The 17,006-nt window shown below is 42.3% G+C and overlaps 1 protein-coding gene across 3 annotated transcripts in view; it reads right to left on the minus strand.

Moving 5' to 3' along the window:
• The window catches only part of SNX13 (sorting nexin 13), a 68,265-nt gene extending 53,607 nt beyond the window's left edge, over positions 1-14,658 (minus strand). For 2 of the 3 annotated variants that reach the window (XM_035562485.2, XM_035562484.2), the window contains exon 1: positions 14,521-14,626. In XM_035562485.2, the coding sequence (XP_035418378.1) occupies positions 14,521-14,532 (12 nt within the window). In that variant the 5' untranslated portion in view covers positions 14,533-14,626. Of the gene's footprint in view, positions 1-14,520 lie in introns of all 3 variants that reach the window. The other variant, XM_050708993.1, reaches the window with a different exon arrangement.
• Positions 14,659-17,006: the final 2,348 nt, after the last annotated feature.

A 17,006-nucleotide genomic window follows, 5' to 3' on the forward strand; every position in this document is an offset into this window, starting at 1 on the left:
TAAATATTTATCATGTAACTAGGAAAACCAAGAGGCCACCTTCACAGACACAGACACACACTTTCTGATCAGAGGCTTGTGGTAAAACCCTAATTCTAAACCATAATCTAATTCAAAAGGACAAGGAATCACAGGTTTAAAAGCAGCAATTCAGCATCTTGGCTGATGATGAGAAATAGGAGACACAAGCCCACTTTTAGCCCGTTTCCTAAATCTAAGAAGAAGTGACATACGCAAAGTCATTTTTAGCTTAATTTCAAAAAAAAGTGATCCTTACTGACTTGTATCTAACTTAGTTTGGCCAGAAGGAAAACAGACGAAGGATCCAACAGGACCAGACAAACAGGACCAGGCTTATTGCTTGACAGGATCGCCTTAGGTGATCCAATGTGAGAACAAAGTAATCCGTCTAACTCAAGCTTGAATTCGAACCAGTGAGATAATCTAGACTGTTCTACATTCAGCCTCAGGATAAACAGATTACATCTATTTCAGGTCTTGCTAGTGCAAAACTCTGGAGAAGGAAAAGAGGGACGATCAGAATCTCTTATCAAGTAACATTAAAATTTTTTTTTTTTAATACAAAAATGACACGGGATGTGGCTTTCTGTTCAAAGGCCATTCTTGTCTGGGATCTTTAGAAATGGAGAAAAAAGTGGAAAGAAACAGGTTATAAGAGATCAAATGAACACTGTTTATTTTTCTTAAAATAAATCCAATATTTCTTCCCTGGAATTATCACACAGTTTCACAACAGTGCCTACATGAAAATATTTTGCATAATCTTAGACAAAATTGTCTTCAAAAAGTTTATATGCAATTGATACTTCAGGAAACCTCAAAAACTTTAAACAATAGTCCATAAAAACAGGAAGTGAAATGAAGTGAAAGTGCTTTTTTTTTTTCCCCCCACAAATGCAGAATTTGTCAACAACACAGAAGGATAAAATAAGCTCAATTCCATAAGATGACGAATATTTTGGAACTATACACCACAGCACCAACTGTGCTTTTTCTGTTTTGCTCTTTCCGAAATAACTCCTGAAAAATGTCCTAGAAACATCAAGTGTGAAACACAGCATGGACAATACCTTCAATTTTATAGAAGCATCTTTAAGCAATATAATTATTCTCAAGCAAACTCCATACAACAAGTAGATAACTAATAAACCATGCTTTAATGACCTATCTGTAGATGTGTATGATTGTAGCTGAGAATTTGTGTATATACAAACACACACACAATCCAGAATGGTTTAGTTATTAGTACTCTGACTATAAAATTAGTCACCCAAGTTTTTTGTTTGTTTCTTTAACCTACTGGTAATATATTAAATCTGTTATTTGATACTTGCAGCACAATTGTCAGAGTCCCCTGAAATACATTCATTTACAACTCTTACTTTAAGATGAAGCTGCTCTGGATGCGCTGTAGTATTTCACTGTCCAGTTGTGGTTTTTCTTAACTTTAAAATTATGTAACACAATCTAATGGTTCCCAAATAATCAACACTCCTTATCTAGATAAAAAGTTACTTTAAAATATTAAATTAGCGATGGAACTTTACAGTATTTTACCTGAGACTGGGCTAAATATAATGAGATATTCTAATTGCCTTATTAGGTCAGACTATAGACGTGAAGGAATATAAGCAAAAAAAAGGTAATTCATATTAGCTACCATAATTGCCAGAAGGGTTCCTCTAGAAATAGACACCTCAACGAGACCAAATATTAATTTCCACATTCTCCCTAGTGGTCAAGTCTGTTATCTCTAACTACTGACATTCATGTCACATCTTTGTGGAATTATTTTGTGGTTAAAAGATGCTCCACCACCATTCCAAAAAAAAAAAAAAAAGTAATTTTTCCTTTATTAAAAACGAGGAAAATTACAAACAATAATGTAGGGCTCAGAAAGGAAACCTTTGAGTTTCTGAGCTGTGATGTCGAATTGCACCTTAACTACAAGCAGTACTGGATCAGGAAAGTCAAAGCTCAGCTGAAGGCCAACACAGACACCTTCTCAAATTATACTGGCAGCAAAAGGGCATCTTCAAGAAGGTCGGTCCAGGCCAAGAGGGAAGATATAGGCCCATCAGCCTCATCGCGGTCCCTGGAAAGGCTGCGAGCAACCAACATGGATTTAGCAAGGGCAGATCATGCCTGACAACCCCATTCCTTTTTATGATGAGGAGAATGATGCAGGGAACAAGGAAAGGGCCTCAAATGTTGCGCATCTTCCCTTTAGCAAGGCACAATACCTCATTCTCCTTATCACCTAACTGGTGAGCTATGGGTTGATAAGTAGATGATAAGCAAAGAAAAAAAAAAAAAAGACTGGATGATGGGATGCAAAAACTTCATCAGTGGTGCAAAGTTCAGTGGGCAGCCAGTAACTAGGCGGGCACCTTCAGGGACCCATACGGGAACCACCACTGTTTAATATCTTCATTAACTACCTGGATGAGGGGACAGGGTACACTCTCGGTAAGTCTGCATACGACACCAGATGAGGGCAGAGCTGCCATTCAGAGGGACATCTACAGGCTAGAGAAATGGGTTGACAAAGCCTCATGACATTCAACAAAAACAACTGTAGGCTTGCCGGGATGAAATAACCCCATGCCATAATACAGGCTGGGGGCCAACTCTCTGGGAAGGAGCTCTACCGAAAGGGATCCAGGGGTCCCTGCGGACAGTAACGCGAGTTGGCAGACAGCCCTTATGGAAAAGAAACAGAAGTGTTGCCAGCAGGTCCAAGGAAGTGATCCTCTATCTGGACATGAGACCACATCTGGAGTACTCTGTACTATTTTGGCCTCTCCATTAAGATACAAATTAACTTGGAAACCCAACACACAATATTTAATTCAACCATAAGGGGTCTTCTGCCAAAACATCGGTACATCCATGTACCGAAGCCACATACTCACTCTACCAGCCATCATGGGATTGGTAGATTTAAAAGTTTATTGGTGATCCTAATTAATATTCTGGCCCCTATTTATATGACTGGGAGGTAACACAACCTTTGAAACTATCCTCCCCTCCAGTGCTCACTTTGATCTTTAGAAATAAAAAAGGACCAAGAGCAATAGTCTCCTAAACAACTACCACCAATATAATAATGGACGTTTACTGTCTAAACACTGGAATCTGAGGAAACAGCTACAAACATTGTAATGACTGCTTTAAATAATTTGGGGGGGCGGGGGGGGGGGGGGGCGGATCTTTTGTTCTTTTGACTCCAAAACCTCAACCAGTGCCAGCACCATGAATCTAGTTTCAGTTTGGACTTCCGCTTGCAATGATCTCCCCTTCACTATGTCTAATTGCTGTTCCTAAAAAATTACTAACAGTCCCCCAACATCTGAGTGCACATACTGGGCAACCAGGTGATCAGGCCCAGTCAGCATGGGTTTATCAAAGGCAGGTCCTGCTTGACGAACCTGATCTCCTTCTATGACAAGGTGACGCACTCAGTGGACAAGGGAAGGGCTGTGGATGTGGTCTCCCCAGACTTCAGTACAGCCTTTGACCCAGTAAGGCTTCCCACAGCATTCTCCTGAAGAAGCTGGCTGCTCAAGGCCTGTATGGGCATACGCTTCATTGCGTTAAAAACTGTCTCGGTGGCTGGGCCCAAAGAGTTGCAGTGAATGGAGTTAAACCCAGTTGGAGGCCTGTCAGTAGTGGTGTCCCCCAGGGCTCAGCACTGGGGCCAGTTCTCTTCAATCAGTGATCTGGACGAGGGGATCAAGTGCACCCTCAGTAAGTTTGCAGATGACACCGAGTTGGGCGTGAGTGTTGACCTGCTTGAGTGTAGGAGGGCTCTGCAGGAGGATCTGGATAGGCTGGACCAGATGGGCTGAGGCCAATTATATGAGGTTCAACAAGGCCAAGGGCTGGGTCCTGCACCTGGGGCGCAACAACCCCATGCAATGCTACAGGCTGAGGGGAGAGTGGCTGGACAGCTGACTGGCACAAAGGGACCTGGGGGCGTTCACAGATAGCCAGCCGAATATGAGCCAGCAGTGTGCTCAGGTGGCCAAGAAGGCCAACAGCATCCTGGCTTGTATCAGAAATAGTGTGGCCAGCAGGACTAGGGAGCTGATTGTCCCCCTGTACTCGGCTCCGGTGAGGCCAAACCTCAAATACTGTGTTCAGCTTTGGACCACTCACTACAAGGGCATCGAGGTGCTAGGGTGTGCCCAAGGAAGGGCAATGAAGTTGGTGAAGGGTCTAGAAAACAAGTCTTATGAGGAGCAGCTGAGGGAACTGGGGTTGTTTAGCCTGGAGAAAAGGAGGCTCAGGGGAGACCTTATTGCTCTCTACAACTACTGCAAAGGAGGTTTATAGAGGGGATGGGGGTCAGTCTCCTCTCCCACTAAGAAATGATAGGACAAGAAGTTCTCAAGTGATAGGACAAGAGGCCTCAAGTTGCACCAGGGAAGGTTTAGGTTGGATAACAGCAAAATTTTCTTCACTTGAAGGGTTGTGAGGCACTGGAACAGGCTGCCCAGGGAAGTAATTGAGTCACCATCCCTGGAGGAATTCAAAAGACATGTAGATGTGGCGCTTACGGACATGGTTTGGTGGTAGACTTAGCAGTGCTAGGTTAACGGTTGGACTCGATGATCTTAGAGGTCTTTTCCAACCTAAATGATTTTTTTTTTTTAAATATGTAGTGCTTTTTAACCAGGATGATAATTAGCTTCAACTACAAAACTAAATGGATGTGAAAAGAGGAACCTCAAAGAAGCAGTTTCCAGTAGCCAAATAACAGATCCAGGCTGCAAATGTAGTGCATTTTAAGCAGCAGCTCAAATCCACTGAAGGAATACTAGAACCTTTCTCTGACGACTATGCTGCTACTCCGCTATTCCCTTCTTATGTTTAAACTTACTTCAGTTCTTTAAACGCACTAAATTTTCTTGCCGGGATACCAAAAAGAAACTGATACAAATGCTTTCACTACAAATTCTCAATAGTCTCTGAGATTACATCTGAGCTCTCAGAAAGCCAAATTTTATATGAAGGATGCTTCTAGATGAAGACAAACATGAAAATTGATGTTATACAAAATGACAAAAACATTTACAAAGCTACAGCAATCCTCCAAATTTCCAGTTCATTACAACTGTTTTTCTGGACAGAATATCATCCAGCTGCATTAAAAACATAAAAAATGAGATCAGCATGTCCAAATTTTCCAGTAGTCCGTAACATCAAAAGATTTGCTAATTCTTTGCAGAATGGACAGTGCCTGACCAAAAAAAAAAAAAAAAAAAAAAAAGTCTCCCTATTTAACAAGGGGAAAAGAATTTTTGAATACTATAGCCTTTTTCAGTGGGATAAATGTAAGAAGAATATCAATTACAAATATTCCCAATCTTTCCCCCTCCTGTGTTTAAAATCCCCTTTCCTAATCCCTCCTTCAATCCTTATGGCTTGCCTGCTTTACCCACTTACTTCCAAGTCCCATTTGATTCACCATTCCTTTCAGTAAACCATGGTTACTCTGAGCATTTCTTTCCTGGTCTTCTGTGCACTTCTCACTTTTTCCTGAGCGCTGTCTGTTATCAACAAACCCATTTTGCACGCTGCATCTGAAGTGCTTAAGCTTCGCAGGGTTTATCTGAGTGATTTGCACCACTGCTGGTGGGCTGCAGTGTGCAGCTCAGAAACCAAGGTACGTGTAAGTAGAGAGAGACCTCCTATAATTTCTTCCAAGTCTCTGCCCCATAACCTCAGTCCACTTGGCCTCTATGTACGCACAGAGCCTGTTGAGTATCCTGATGAATATTTCAGCCTCAGCAGCCTCCCCTCCTTTCTCGGGCACAATCTGGGCCCAGAGTTACTGTGCCAGCTACATCCTGGATGGCTCCGTGGTGCACACACTGCCCACCACGGCACCGAAGGGGACAGCAAGCATGAATATCTGCAAATAAAATTTACAGACGGATAGTTTTATGAACTCCCTGGAACACTTCATTCTCAAACAAGCCTTTCCAGCACCTGAGTATGGAATATTTCCAACAGATGAAACCGAGTAATTTGAGTACCCAGCTCCCAGCTCTTGGTGCAAGCTTACAGAAGAGATCTAAAAACCTCAGCCATCATCAACATCAAGAACACTAAAAGAAAAAAATAAAAACTTGCCAAAGTGGATGTAGCTCACCTCACTCGTAAGTATTTTAGAGGCACAGATGCTTTCAGAAGTCAAAGAAGGAACAAGGATGATCCCCATTTTCAAAAAGATAGGAATTATTTTGGGTATTAGTTCTATTTTAGATGTAAATAGAAGTAAATGCAGGAAGGCACTGTGCACTTCACTCACACTGGATCACATAGCCATTGATTGGGGAATTTCTGTGTTCCCACTGACTCCTCATGCGGCTGCCAAAAAATTCCTCACATGGTTCCCAGGTAGCTGCTAGACCTGATGCAAGAAGCAGCATCACACCAGCTGGACCAGGTGGGACTGGGAAAACCCCCTTTAGCAGCAGCCCAGACTAGATCCACTCATATATGAGATACTGAGTGTCATTCCACGTTAATTCTAACATGAAATGACACTCAGTATCTTATATTCCTTTATGCCTGCAATATATCTAGAGAAAAATGTATGCCCTACCCCGTGACATCAGCAGGAAAACACAGATAAACATTTAAGGAAGAAAAACAAAGAGGAAGGAAACACATGAGAGTGACAAGTAATAAATAAATGAAGAGCCACACAGATAACAAAGTGGCAGCATTCACAGACCAACTCATACTGTTCCACACAAGAGCAGCATGGTTACTTTGATCCTTGGAAATCAGAAAAATACCTTGCATAATGCATCAAAAAAACGGAGAACAAGAAAAAACACGGTTAAGGCCGAATCTCTAGAAATCAAGAGAAAAATTAAGAAGAACACAAGCAAAATATTAACATATTGAGATTATTACAGCAAAACAATTTCAAATAGAAAACAAGAGAAAAGAAGGTACCAGTAAAATAAAGCAAAAATACAGTGATAGGCAAGAGCAGGCCATCAATAATTGGTTATTTATTTTCCTTTACTGTATTCTCAAACAAAGTAGGGAAGAGCTTTGGAGCATTTATATAAACAAAGTTTGCCTTTGGTCTCTATTTCTAACTCATCATCTTCTCAAGAATTCTTTAAAAAGCTGTAGCAGGGCAATTGCCAACTGAAAGACAAGACCAATACGATCCAAAGTCCAGATAGTGTAAATATATAAAACTTATTTCATCATTAACACAAGAAAGTCAAATTAACGCAAGCATGAAGCAGAAAAGAGATAACGTCATGCCATAAAGCAAGGCACTCAGTGCTCGTACACAAACAGTGCAAGTAAATTATGTTTAGCACAGCTACTGAGTACTCAATTTAGAAAAAAAGGAATGAAAATTTAAAATAAAGACTTACTCTCCCAGCAACCTAGCACTATAAAGATACATCTTTGTATCAAAACAATGACAGGTACTTTCACACAAAACAATCTCCCCCACAATAATCTTAAAATTATACATAAGCAATAGATGAACCATAATAAGCCCCCTTTTCGTTGTTTTGCAATGTACCCTAAGATTAAATCTGTAAATGAGATGTTAAATCACAAGCTTTAAGATCATCATATTAAAAGATTTTTCTTTACAGAAATGAATTGCAATTTGTTAGCACTGTGATCAGAAATGCTTGTTTGAATATACAAAATATTATAATAAGAGTATTTCTTCCAATTATGTTAAAAGAAGCTTGATACCTCAAACAATAGGTAGCAATATTAAAAATTAAAGTAAAAACTATTAGCAAATATGCCAACATATGCTGGAAAAAACGCTCAGCATAGCATTTGAGGAAAAAATTGCACACAAAAATACAGGTGCAATTTCAAGCACATACATTTTCCTTATCTACCAAAAGAACTAGCAAGACATCACAAAAATCATTAGATATGCTTCAGGAAGATGCTATATGATGCCATAATGCAACACTCAGGAAAACTCTGAAAATAAACTAAGTCTGGAGTTGTTATAATGGAATACAGAGGTGTAGGTGAAGAGGCGTCAGCCTCACAAAGAAGAAAGGATCCAAGACAACTCTGGTCAGCCTGCAGCAGCTGTTCTTAGAACAGCAATGAGCAAGGTTTCACCATGCCCTTAAGTCAAACAGTTCCAAGATGATTTTTATGATCAGCAATACTTTAAAACAAACATTCTTTCTACAGTTACACTGGCTGGATACTTCCTTCCTCAAGCACCAGATTTTTAGCTTATCCCCGTGGTCTGGAGTGCCAGATTCTGACCATGGGATGACCGGGAACATCAGGCACGTTCTGCCCATGCTTTCAGTGCTGATTATGAGCTATGACAGGAGTTATGCCAAGTCTGAGGCACTGTTTCATAACCAGTTGGTTAGCTGTAACAAGAATTTCACGATGAACTTCGAGAGTATCTTCTGCTTGGCCCTCGTCTGACAGCATCAGCAGGAAGAGTGGAAGCGCGGAGCATCCCACAGGATGTGTAGCAATGCAAACTTCCTGCTCGAGCCTAACCTAGAGTGCCTTATATGGCACCAGCAGAAGCGCGGAGCAGAGCTAGCCCTCAGGGTTGCAAACATATATGGAAGAACAGAAATACATGATATTAAAATAGCAATATTTATGCAATAATAGCACTGACAGGCTTGAATAAAATGGAATTCAGACCACACCGTTCCTCCCAGAAACACAGAACTGAGGCAAGAAAGGCAGAGGAAGAGACGCGATAAATATGAATCACATGGTAATAAAAGCAGCCGATTCTGTACAAAGCAAGCCAGATCCCAAATTCATGAATATTCTTGGAAAGAAAACGTGTGTAGCCCATCTTCTGACCCAAAACTCAGACTGCGATACTTAACTGAACGCTCTAGACATCAATGTTCTCAACAGGTACCTGTGAGCCTCTAGTTAGGCCATATCGCCCCTCTCTTGGAAAAAAAAAATCATAGCACTACTCCCACCTGTAAAACAAAAATCAGTTCTTGATAGATAATAGTTCTAAATACCAAGAGTTCTTCTAACCAAGCCAAGCTGCAGTATGTGTATCACGTTTGCCATTTGATGCAAGAAGGGACTTCAGTGCAAAGTGAGCAGAGATTGCAGAGGTTTCTCTTCTCCTGCTGGCACCTGGCAGACTGACTCCTACTGAGGTTCAAATGGGTCTTAAATCTCATGCTCACTGTCTGAGAAACTATGCAAACCTGCAGGACTCCAGAAGTTTCAGGACCACTGATGAAATGGCCTCAAACTAAAATACTACTGAAGTAACCACTGCGGTCAAACTCCGTATCCTGTTTTACAAAGCACTTTTAGAAAATCCTCCTTGAACAAAACCAGCTGAAAATTTGTGGGGCTTTTAAAATGCCAATTGATTAAATTCACAAGTAAAGTTGTCTTAGAGAGCTTTCACTGAGATCACATCCCCTGCAATATATAAAACACCAAGCAACACTAAGTCCTTCAGAAATCTACTTCTCTTCTCTAAGGATTTCAGAGCTATTTCTGTTTCTGAGCAAGAATAAAATACTTGACAGATACTCCTGAACTCTAGCAGGATAGAAATTGACTTATTTCCAAAATAAGTGACAGTTATAAAAGAAGTCGCCTAGATGAACATACCCACCAACCACGCTTACTCACATTATAAGCCAATGTCTATTTCACCTCATACCCATAATCACAATTACCCAATTAAAGTGTAATACAATAAAAATCATGTAAACAAGGGTAGTGATCTTATCAAAATATTCCAATATGGTTACATCATGAAGTAACGCCTCATTTTTTCAGTTCAGAAATGAAAGATTACTGATTACTTATGGAATAATAATTTAAAAAAAAAAAGAGAACAAGCAATTAAGCCCAAGATCATGATGTCTTGCGCTTCTTGAAGTTTCTCTCTCATGTAACTGAAAGTGCCAATTACAATTGATTTTTCTATTATTCCAGCCTTAGTACTTTCAGCCAAGTGACAGCGAAAGGTGTTAATGGGACTTGAAAATATTAGTTCTTAAGTGCTGCCAATAGCCTGCATACAACTCCAATGGTTTCTCATTTCTAATAATAGCAATGCTCCTCATGTTAGTTCAGATGAAAACCTGCTTTGTCATCTCCGTAAGGGTGGGGATAAAGGGACAAACGTATTTAAACCAGAGATAATTCCCTAGAGCACTACCAAACAGAGGAAATCAACATTTAAGCTCCTTAAGCTATCTAACCAGGCAAGCTATTACAATTTCTACTAAATTAAGAAGCTTCACACTTTTCCTCTTCCACACTGTTCTGGGGAATTGCACAGACTGACATTTTAGAACTGATGCAAAACTCCATTAGACCTAATCACTTTATGACCACCTATATAGGAATAGCCATAGAATCACAGTATGGTTTGGACTGGAAGGGATCTTAAAGACCATCTAATTCCAACCCCCCGCCATGGGCAGGGACACCTCCCACCAGACCAGGTTGCCCAAAGCCCCATCCAGCCTGGCCTTGAACACCTCCAGGGATGGGGCATCCACAGCTTCTCTGGGCAACCTGTTCCAGTGCCTCACCTCCCTCTGAGGGAAGAATTTCTTCCTAACATCTAATCGAAACCTACCCTCTTTTAGTTTAAAGCCATTACTCCTTGTCCCATCCCTACACCCCCTGACAAAGAGTCCCTCCCCAGCTTTCATGTAGGCCTCCTTTAGGTACTGGAAGGCCGCTATGAAGTCCAGAGGGTTTAGATGTTAACTGTGTTTAGCAGTTTAGCAGTTAACTGTGTCCGCATCTTTCAGGGTTGGAGGAACATGTACATTACAATGTACTACTGTTTCAGTAAGGCTAATTCATTACTATTCTAAAGCAAGTTAAAACAAGCTGCTAAGTCAATCTTTATTCTAAAATTTTAGACTAAATTTTATTTAGTCAGGATAATTTCCTTGGTCTTCCCCAAAAACAGCTCTCAGTGGTCTCAGCCATCAAAGTTTAACGAGAATAAAAGTTTGCTACACATCTTTTATAAATAAAAAGTAGTTTAACTGAAAGGTAATTTATCTGTGGTTGGTGAATTATCTTGACTGGTTGCAATAAATATCAACAAATCAGAGCTCATTTTACATTGCTTATTTTCAGTTGCAGACAAGAAAAAGTAACTTTTCCTACTCTGTCAAATTTCAAAAAGCTTTTCAACTGTCACTAGCTAGTGACTGCAAAGTCTCTCCGCTAAAAAGAGAATTGAACTGTTGAAAATTTAGCTGCTGATAAATTCAGAGGGATGCCACCACTAAGAATCTCAAACCAGTTTAATAAGAAAAACATTGGAGAAGAAGCTGTCGAAAAATTGAGGAGCATGCTTACGCTTCCAGAGAGGCAATACTGACTGCAAACTCAATTGCGGGTTGTCAATTATAAATAAGCTCTGAAACTTCTTGTAAACTAAGTCTCACTGAAATCCTATTTTGCCCCCATCTGAATTTAAGATAAAATTAAGCAGCATAAGACACAGTTGTTAAGCACCAGCTGCCTTGCTGTGCCAAGGGCTGTACAGTTGCCACTGCAAAGAAGTCAAGAACGGTGAAGGCAGCCACCTGAAAACACACGAGATGGACAAGGGCAACTCGTATCCATCACAGCTTCATCGGAGGAGAAAACCAGTGCTGAGTGCTGAAGCAGTAAGTCGCGTGGGAACAGGCCACGCTGAGTCTTGAATGGCAAAGGAGACATCTGATGAGTAAGAAAAAGGGAACAAGTGAAAAGACACAGAAAGGTCAACTAGAGAAACAGCTGTTGCAGCAGCACTCTGAACACCTACAGACAGAACGCATCGCCACGACCGCAAAAGTGAGTTCCAATGGCCAAAAAGACGACAAGAAGTTGGGGAGCAGCCTTTGCTAGGTAGGTAAATAAGAATGTGTCTGGCATCCAACAATGTGATTTGTGATGCAACTAAAATAAGACCTGCAGTAAGGGGAAAAAAAAAAAATCCAACCAACTACCCAGTATTTTTTTCCTGACAGGAAGTGCGATCTTCCCCTGAAATTACTGATTACAAGGCCCTAATTCTAACCGCATCAGAACTGGCCTGAATCTGCTGCGGTCTGCATATATGGATACAGTCGAAGGATGCAGGAAGCCGATTCTGAGAAACTAAGTTACATTTTAACTGTAAGATAACAGCACATGCAGAACCAGATCCTGCCTCATCTTCGCACTTAAAAATGCAAACTTAAATATTTTGCTTAATTATATTGAATTCATAAAACTAGCAGTTATAGCAGGATATTTTTCCAAGTTTTTAATGACCCCAAAATTGACGGTGATCTTGGCCATTTTAGGCAGTAGCCAACTACCCACGTCCACAAAAATCCACCAAATTAGGTTTTTTATTTTTTTCTAATCTCGCTTCACTGTATGCTTTTAAATAAACAGTTACTCTGTGACAGAAAAAAAAGACCTACTGGCTGTCTGGCGTTCACCCTCCCTAAAGTTAGTTAGTACAGCCTTCATATTTTAGGAAATACCGCATCCAGATATTAAGATAAATTTAGGCAGCCTAAAGATGCATGCAGTTCTCCCTATTGTCCTCCTCTAATGCCAGTCCACCATACATTCCTATTAACTTTTCACTAATAAAGTGTTTTTGTTTTTTTAAAAAAAGGAGATTTAAGTGTTTATAGAATACTGTATATGCATCAGTAGGCTTGAGGCAATCTGCATCTTCCTGCCAAGTGTGAAACAGTTCGCAGGCATGCACGCAGTTTTCACAAGGTGATTTAGTTACCAAGTCACTCAAGTCACCATCAGAGCAGCCAAAAAAAGCACACTGAGAAGGACTCCTTCCAGTTTGTATGTCAGAAGAGTTTTCTTGTTTGCTTCTAAATTGCAAACACTGTTGTGGCCATTCCAGAGCTGTCTGGTTGTTTGAAGAACTCCTCCCCACGACTGCTGTTCAGGCAAGCAATCAAAGCCTGCCTACAACTTTGCTAGACGCCCCCAAGATTTTAAAAATTCGTTTTCTTGGAAGACACCAAGCCTGCAATGCTTCAAAGCATCTTGTCTACAAAGATTTTGTAATGAGAACAAGCAGTAGAGCACGTCAGAACCCAGTCCTCCAGGTACCAAGGCTAAGTATCATAACCGGTCATAACAAACACAAGCTTCAGGTTTTACCTCCAAAAGCCAATGGAATAAGTGGCACTGGTATAACAGCGTGGGTGATACGAGACAAGCATTTTCAAGTCCAAGACAATAAAGTGTCCTGAAATAGGCACACACAGCCATCACCAAACAGAACAAAAAGTCAGGTGTGAGGCACCAACCCAGAACGTTCTATGACACCCTTAAAATAATCTCAATTGCAAGTATTAATGCTTGTACACATCATCCCTACCAGGGCTATTTCATGCAGACCACTAACTTCGACTACCCATCACATACCCCGCGTGCAAAAATAGGTCATGTATTTTTACATGTTTAAGTCACTTGGCAGATGTTACCCTCCTGGGGAGATTTGAGAGCTCATAACTCCACAAAGCCACGTTTCTAATGCCCTGAAACTCTGATGCAAATACAAAGCTTCACTGTACTTCCTTAGCTATCACTGAGGAAAGCAAAGCTAAATTTTCCAGGTGTCAGAAGGCAAGTCTTCATCCTGTAAGATGCTTAAGTTTTAAGACAATTTATTTTTGGACAAATAACCTTCACTGCAGGATCAAGCGATAAATTACAAGACACATAATGCACGTAACACAGTCATCACGTTTGGGAAGCGTCTGTATGCCAGACACCTTGTTGACCGATTAAAAATAGAAAATCAATCTGTCTTTGGAGAGAAAACCAAGTACAGAGGAAAGTCTCGCTTAGTGTGACCGACACACAATGCGAGCCTCCCCCTTGGGCATCACCTTTTGGCACGGGAGCCCCTCCTGACCCACGCAGACCCTCAGACAGAGACTTGTCTCATATCCGTCTGTCTGATTTTGGGCTGAGACCCCCGAGCTGGGAGATGCAGCTCACTTCTACCAACTGCCCACAGCCAGAAACTCCAGCCAGGGCAGAACTGCTCGGCTTAAGCCTTTGGAAGGGGAAAGAAAACGCGGAGCCTTGACTAAGCAAAGCCACCGCAGCGGGGCGGGTCGGAGGGGCTTCGGCGGGGGCCGGGCGGCGCATCCCCCCGGCGCGGCCTAGGCAGGCCTCCCGGCCAGGTGCGGCTCTCCCTCCCCGAGCCGCCGCCCCGCGGCCTCTCGCCGGGCAGGGTAAAGGGGCCCGGGAGGGCCCTGCCGGCTCCTGGCGGAGGAGAGGGGCGGAGGCAGAGCGCTAAGAGGGGCCCGGCGCTGGCCGGTGCGAGCAGCCGAGGCCCCGGCCGACAGCAGCCCCTCGTCCCCCGGGGACCGCCGCGCGGGGCTGCCCGCCCGGCCGTGCGGAGAGCCGCTCCCTGCCCTCCCGTTCCCCCCGCACCCCGGCGGGCCGGGGCAGGGCTCTTACCTCTGCTAACATTATTACCCCGCTGCGGCGTCTCCGCGGCTCTAGCCCCGCAGCATGGTGAAGGCCGGCGGCCGCGCAGAAAGTTCCCCCCACCCTGCGGCCAGGCGAGCCCCGGGCCGCCTCCCTCAGCGGCCGCCCGCCGCCCCCAGCCCCGCAGCCGCCCCGGTAGCTCGGCCCCGAGCGGCCGCCATCTTGCGAGGGCTCCGTGCGCCGCCGCCGCCCGCCCATGGGGGCCGCCCCCGGCCGGGCCCGATCCCTCCTCCGTTCCCTCCTTCCCTCCTTCACCAGCCCGCCGCTGTCCCTACCTGGGCCGGGGGGGCCATGGGCAGCTCGGCTACCCCGCTGGGGACCGGGGCAGGCCGGTGAATGCGGAGCCGGGCAGGGCGCAGGTCGGGCAGTGCCTTCGCGGCGGCGGGAGCCCAGCCTCGGCTGCTCCGGCCTCAAATAGTCGGCAGCCCAAGGGAGAAGTTGAGGGCAGCAGAACTAAAAGGCATTGTTTCCAAAAGCACTTTACAGTTTTTGTGCCCCGTCCCCGACGAGACGCGGTTCTGCTTTTCTTCTGAGCTCTTTGGTGCCAAGCAGCAGTCGCTAATTTAAACGCTTTTACACATTTCTGACCAAACAGCACGACTTCTACTCCAGTAGGGCATACAGCATTGCATGTCTTTTTCCTGCTCTAGATGTTACAAAGAAACCTCTATATGTTTGCTACCGATATTATTGTTAAGTAGCGGCATAAATTGTGGAACTGAAACACATCAGAACCTGCGCCTCACGTACCGCCAGCCTAGTTCCTTCTGCCCATGTGAGCATACTCCAGCAGCTCAGTATTCAAATACATGTGAAGGTTCCTGTGTGAAATTTGTTGCTTTTCCATTAAACACTGTTCTGATGGTCTTTTTGGTTTTGTTTAACTAGGTTTCAGAGTTACTAAGTTAACCTCAGGTGCGCTAGCTTGATAGGAATAGAAATGAGATACGTGTTTGTTTTCTTCTGCATTGCCAGTAAGAGAAAATGCATACAAAAGAAATAGTGATGATTACCAGAAAAGATGAAAGAAAAGCTGCAATACTACTATAATGTGGGGAAAAAAAAAAAAAAAAAAAAAAAAAAACAACTTCAATTACAGTTGGTTTTCTGATCAAGTAAAAGCAAAGGCCCTGTGTTGTTTATTGCAGAGGTGGAAAGGGGGACAGGGTGCTCTTACGGCTGCTGGGCTTTATAAAAGTTTTCACAGGGATTTTTAAATACTTAGCAGCTCAAGGTTGCCCACTTCTTGCTTTTATTCGTGAGTATTACCAAGTTTCAGTTTTACTCATACAAGTGTTTTTCCCCTGCAGAGACCCAGCTGTTAGTCATGTGAATCAAACTTTCAAAAAAACAGTCTCCTGATATTCATTGTGGTTTATTTGCCTTTTCTAAATAATCCAAAATATTAACCTTTTAAAGTATTTTGTAGCTATGTACTTCTGAAATTCTTCTGCATGTTTGAATGTTTGGTGTCAGCATTACTCTTCTTCAGGTGTGTTCCTTAGAGAAAATCCAAATCTCACAGCACATAGAAATCTCTTTTCAAGAATATGTTTAACAGTAACAGAACCATGCAATGGCCTTGCATATGGTATTTCACCATCTTGATAAATTAAAAATTGTTCGAAACCATTGAGCAATGAGAGTTGTGAAATATCTACTTTATTGCTTTGGACCCCGAACATTTATTTACATGCAGAAATAAAGCACGCTGTAGATGCTTATTTGGAAGACACTTGCATACCTAACTATGGTTCTCTATTCACAGCTTTCATCACACTTCAATTCAGCCAAATAAGGCCCTGTGCTCTGGTCTGTGGTAGAGGAAACCCCGAAGGGACTCATAATATAGCAGAGTGCTCAGTAAATCATCAGTTGTGTAATTATGCAAAAACACATTTAGGTACAAATAGAATTAAAATACTTAAAACACTTACTGTTTGCCATGTCACTTAGTCATAAATGCATTCTCTGGGCAAGGAACAGTGATAAGATAAATTACCTAGCTTATAAAATGTAAGGGGTAAACAGGATGTGAAAGTCTCATGACTTACATGAATATAAATAAATGATAGCTTTTCTGTAGTTGAACCAAGATGATGGTCTAGCAAAACAAAGTGTCTCTTGCCCTTTATGTTTAAGCACATAAGGTGAGTTATTCAGAAGAAACATAACCCCCTTTTAAAACTTACTGCAAAACTGTGTATGTCCTAAGTGTGGTAGATGCTAGAAGAGGACAATCTTACGCAAACCTCACAAAAATGTTACTGTTTGTTCTTCTAAAGGTTACAAGCTAAGAACAAATAATAGGAATGATATTGTTGCATGTAACACATAGTTTGTTAATCTGTAAAATTCTGATGCTGTTATTTCAAACAGTTTGGGAGAGGGGACTAAGAAAATCCTTATATCGCAAAGGTATTTCTACTCCCTTACAAACATACTTTTGAAAAGGC

This window comes from Cygnus atratus, chromosome 2 (genome assembly GCF_013377495.2).
Source record: "Cygnus atratus isolate AKBS03 ecotype Queensland, Australia chromosome 2, CAtr_DNAZoo_HiC_assembly, whole genome shotgun sequence".
Classification (NCBI taxonomy): Eukaryota; Metazoa; Chordata; class Aves; order Anseriformes; family Anatidae; genus Cygnus; species Cygnus atratus.